This window comes from Pararge aegeria, chromosome 16, assembly GCF_905163445.1.
Source record: "Pararge aegeria chromosome 16, ilParAegt1.1, whole genome shotgun sequence".
In the NCBI taxonomy this organism is placed as follows: Eukaryota; Metazoa; Arthropoda; class Insecta; order Lepidoptera; family Nymphalidae; genus Pararge; species Pararge aegeria.
Genome location: NC_053195.1, coordinates 204038 through 208489, shown reverse-complemented (window position 1 = coordinate 208489; position 4452 = coordinate 204038). Strand labels below are relative to the sequence as shown.

At 38.3% G+C, this 4452-nt stretch overlaps 1 protein-coding gene across 1 annotated transcript; it reads left to right on the top strand.

Moving 5' to 3' along the window:
• The first annotated feature begins 1244 nt into the window (after positions 1-1244).
• On the top strand, positions 1245-4232 carry LOC120630297. The gene is made up of 2 exons (XM_039899479.1): positions 1245-3418; positions 3898-4232. The coding sequence occupies exons 1-2, from the start codon at positions 3310-3312 to the stop codon at positions 4098-4100; spliced, it is 312 nt and encodes a 103-aa protein (XP_039755413.1). The 5' UTR covers positions 1245-3309; the 3' UTR covers positions 4101-4232.
• Positions 4233-4452: the final 220 nt, after the last annotated feature.

The window sequence follows — 4452 nt, the reverse complement described above, 5'->3', positions numbered from 1 at the left end:
AGGTGAACAATAAGGTAATAACACCTCTTCAAAGTCAAATACCTCCCGCCGTAATTTCCGCTTTGGTAACTCCGAATATATCTAACAAAACTAACGCGAACCCAATACGTAAGGCGTTAGAATGCTACAATTGCGGTGGCAATCATAAAAGAGTACAGTGCAATGTAAAATGTGAATTTTGCGGGAAAAGAGGGCACTCAGAATCCGTATGTTTTCATAAGAAAAATTCAAAGGGTGAAAAATCTGACCGTTCAATAGAGAATCCGGAAACCAAACTTGTCCAACAAACAAACATGAAAAATAAATTCTGTAAGCAGATTTGCATTAATAATTCTACTCATGAAGCGTTTATTGACACCGGCAGTAGTTGTTCCTTAATGACATCTGACCTTGCCAAGAAATGCAATTTCAAAATTTATGAATTGAACGTACCGGTAACATTGCAAGGGTTTTCAAATGATAGTATCAAGACAGTGTCAGAGACAGTTCGAGTGAACATCAAGTTAGATTCTGTTTGTGTCAGTGACGTTGAAGTCTATATCCTTAACGAATTATCTGGATGCGACATATTGATTGGTCGTAACGTAACAGAACGATCTGATTTGATGTACACACGAATAGGTGACACGTTGACTTTTCAAAACGTTACTAATTTTAATCAATTTTGCAATATGGTGAACGATGCGCCTTTATGCTTCAACACTGACTCGCATCGAGACGAATTAACATCGCTCCTTAATAAATATAAACAATGTATAGCCTCAAATATAGAACAGTTAGGTAAAGTCGAGGGTCATGAGATGGTTATCCATTTGAACAGTGATAAGCCAGTACATTTAAGACCGTACAGAACTTGCAATGCTGATAGAATAATTGTTAGGCAAATGGTTAACGAACTTTTAGAAGCTCAGATAATCCAAGAAAGTAAATCGGCATATGCGAGTCCGGCTCTGCTTGTAAATAAAAAAAATGGAGAAAAGAGACTTTGCATTGATTATCGGGCACTTAATAAACTAACGATTAAAGATAAGTACCCAATGCCACGAATTGAAGACCTAATTGATCGGCTTCATGGGTGTACGTTTTTTACGAACCTCGATTTAAAAAGCGGATACTACCAAATTAAAATGTCTGAAGAATCTATTCATAAGACCGCGTTTATAACCGAAGATGGGCATTACGAACTCTTACGTTTACCGTTTGGGTTGGCTAATGCTCCGTCATGTTTCCAACAAATGATGGATAAGGTCGTAGGTAACATGAGATTTGGTAACATAATTAATTATTTAGATGATATACTGATTGTAAGTGAAACCGCCGAGGAAAACTTAGTTCTCCTCGAAAAGGTGTTGTACATTTTCAAAGAAAATGGACTGACACTTAATCTAAAAAAGTGTAATTTTCTCAAAAAAGAAATAGAATTTTTGGGCTATAGAGTGAATTCCGAAGGCGTAAAACCTAGTGAAACTAAAGTTAGGGCAGTAAACGAATTCCCAACCCCAAAGACTGTGCATCAACTACGCCAGTTCCTTGGTCTTATCAGCTATTTCCGGAAATTTATCAAAAATTGCGCCGTGGTCTGTAGTCCACTCACTAAATTATTAAAAAAGGATACTGCATGGCGGTGGACCTCCGAGCATGATAGTGTTTTTTCAACCTTAAAAATGACTTTGACCTCTGAAGGAATACTAGTACTATTTGACCCCAATAAAGAGAACGTCTTGTACACTGACGCAAGCAGAGACGGGATCGCCGGTATATTAATGCAAGTTACAGAACAAGGCGAAAAACCCGTTCATTATTACAGCCGGCAAACTACCGAGGATGAAAAGAAATATCATTCGTTCGAACTAGAATTACTAGCTATTGTACAATCTCTACAAAAGTTTAGACATTACTTACTTGGTACGCATTTCCGTATTGTAACTGACTGTAACGCGGTACGCTACGCATTAACAAAGAAAGATATTATCCCCCGGATATCTCGCTGGGTTTTATCAACTCAAGAGTATACGTTTGATGTCATTCATAGAGAGGGTAGCAGAATGCAACATGTCGATGCTCTTAGCAGAAATCCGTTAGAATCTGGTCAGAAATCAGAAAGTGAGGTAGTTATGTCGATTACAGAAGCCGATTGGTTGCTTTCCGTCCAATTACAAGACCCTCAATTGGTGATTATAAGGGGAGCTTTAGTATCGGGGGAAGGGAACAAACACAGGGAAATATTTGATAAATATGAACTTCTTGGGAATAAAGTTTATCGACGCACTACTCGAGGTCGACGATGGGTGGTTCCCAAGAAGTGCATATGGCAAATAATCAGATGCAACCACGACGATCTTGGTCATTTTTCGGTTGACAAGACGGTTGAAAGAATAGCGTCTAGGTATTGGTTTGCACGGATGCGTCACATAGTCAAAAAGTACATTAAAAATTGTATTAATTGCGTTTACTATAAAACCAAGGGTGGATCGAAGGAAGGAGAGTTACATTCAATTCCAAAATATGCCCAACCGTTCCATACCTTGCATTTGGATCATTTAGGGCCCTTTATCGTTACTAAAAACAATCACAAGTATTTGTTGGTTATGGTAGACGCGTTCACCAAATTTGTGTTTATTTCAGCAGTACCTAATACTGAGTGCAGTAGTGTATTAAACGAATTAGAAAATGTTTCAAAAATATTCGGAAATCCTCGGAGGCTTATTACGGATGCTGGATCGGCCTTCACGTCCAAAATGTTTCTAGATTACTGCTTATCTAAGAATATTAGGCTTCACACGATTGCCACGGGCATGCCACGTTCAAACGGGCAAGCTGAAAGGTTTAATAAGACTATATTGGAGGCCATGAAAACTATGGGGGCTAATTTAGACGAAGATTGCTGGGATGAGTGCATAACTCAGTTACAGCAAGGAATTAATAGTAGTTATCAAAAAACAATAAAAGCAGTTCCTTGTGAGGTGTTATTGGGGTATAGGCTACGTACTGATGGGGATAGTTTAGGACCCGGACTTGAGAGTGGTAATGAACATACTATAGACGTGACCAAATTACGAAAAGATGCGGCTGAGAATATAAATATTAATGCCATATCTCAGAAACAAAGATTCGATCGAAACCGCATAAAAGCCAAAACATATAATGAGGGAGACTTAGTATTGGTAAAAATACAAAGCCAAACCAATGATGGACGGAGTAGGAAGTTACTACCAGCATTCAAGGGTCCGTTCCAAATAGGAAAGTGTTTGGGGCGAGATAGGTATCAAATCAGTGACATGAGAGGCAGTGAGAGATGCAATAAGAAATATGATGGAGTGGCCGCTGCGGAAAATATTAAACCGTGGATCAGAATTGATGATTGGTGCATTGATTAAAATGGATCCTAAACAAGTAACATGCGTGTTGGCAAAATTGAGTAAGGCATTTTATTAAATTCATTGCAAATTACTTAACCATTAAATAAAGTTTGATCTCTTGAATAGTCTAATGAGTCGCTATTTATATTTTTTATATACTTATACCATAGAGTGTGCTGATCTGTCTTAATGCATGTTTATACAGGTTCAGTTCATTTTCCAAGGTAGGAGTAGTGAGCTGAAGCAGTCACTCCCTAAGTATAAAGGGATAAACTGGAACAGGCACTGCTCCGGACTAAAGGAGTGAACGGTATCTGTACAGCTTGTCTAAGCATAAAGACAATGATTCTGAGTCAGGCAGTTCAGTGCATAAGAAAACAGCGGATTTCATAAAGTTACTTAAGCATAAAAGAGCTTTGAAAAGGATGCTGTTATAGGATGCAAAGAATAGAGCAAATATTCCTAAGACTAAAGGAATATGAATAGGTGTAAAATGTAATTGTTATACTGATATGTAATATTCAATGTTTAATTGCAGATACGTCCTTCATAGTACAAATAAGTGATGGGAACCTACTGGACTTTACTACGTGCCTGGGGACATGCACGGTGCAGGAGGGCCGTGTTGGCAACCCCGATGACGTAAGCGGCGCCACGGCGGCGGCGCTGGAGTCAAGAGGGCGCGGGCGCGAAGAAAAAGATTATTGTGGGGTAGATTCCGGCGCAAGCGCAGTGTTTTAAGTTGTATCGATAGTTTTGTTACATATTGAATTTGTTTAACTGTATTTGTTTCGTTTAAATGAGTGATTAAGTATTTCAAACGTTGTCTCATTTAACTGCCTAATTAATTCATATTGAGGTTGCGTGCTGTGGTCTTACGACATAATAAGTTAACAATCTTAATTAACACCAACTAGGTAGAATTGATGATTTAGGCTGATTCGTTTTACCCGCATTTAATATAAATAATTAAAAATGTATAAAAAGATTTCAACCTTCTTTAGTACACGAGCCACCCAAACCAAAAATAATATTTCAATTCAGACTTATAGGTACTGGGTGGAGCTAATTACCTCCTTACTGCCTCGTTGGT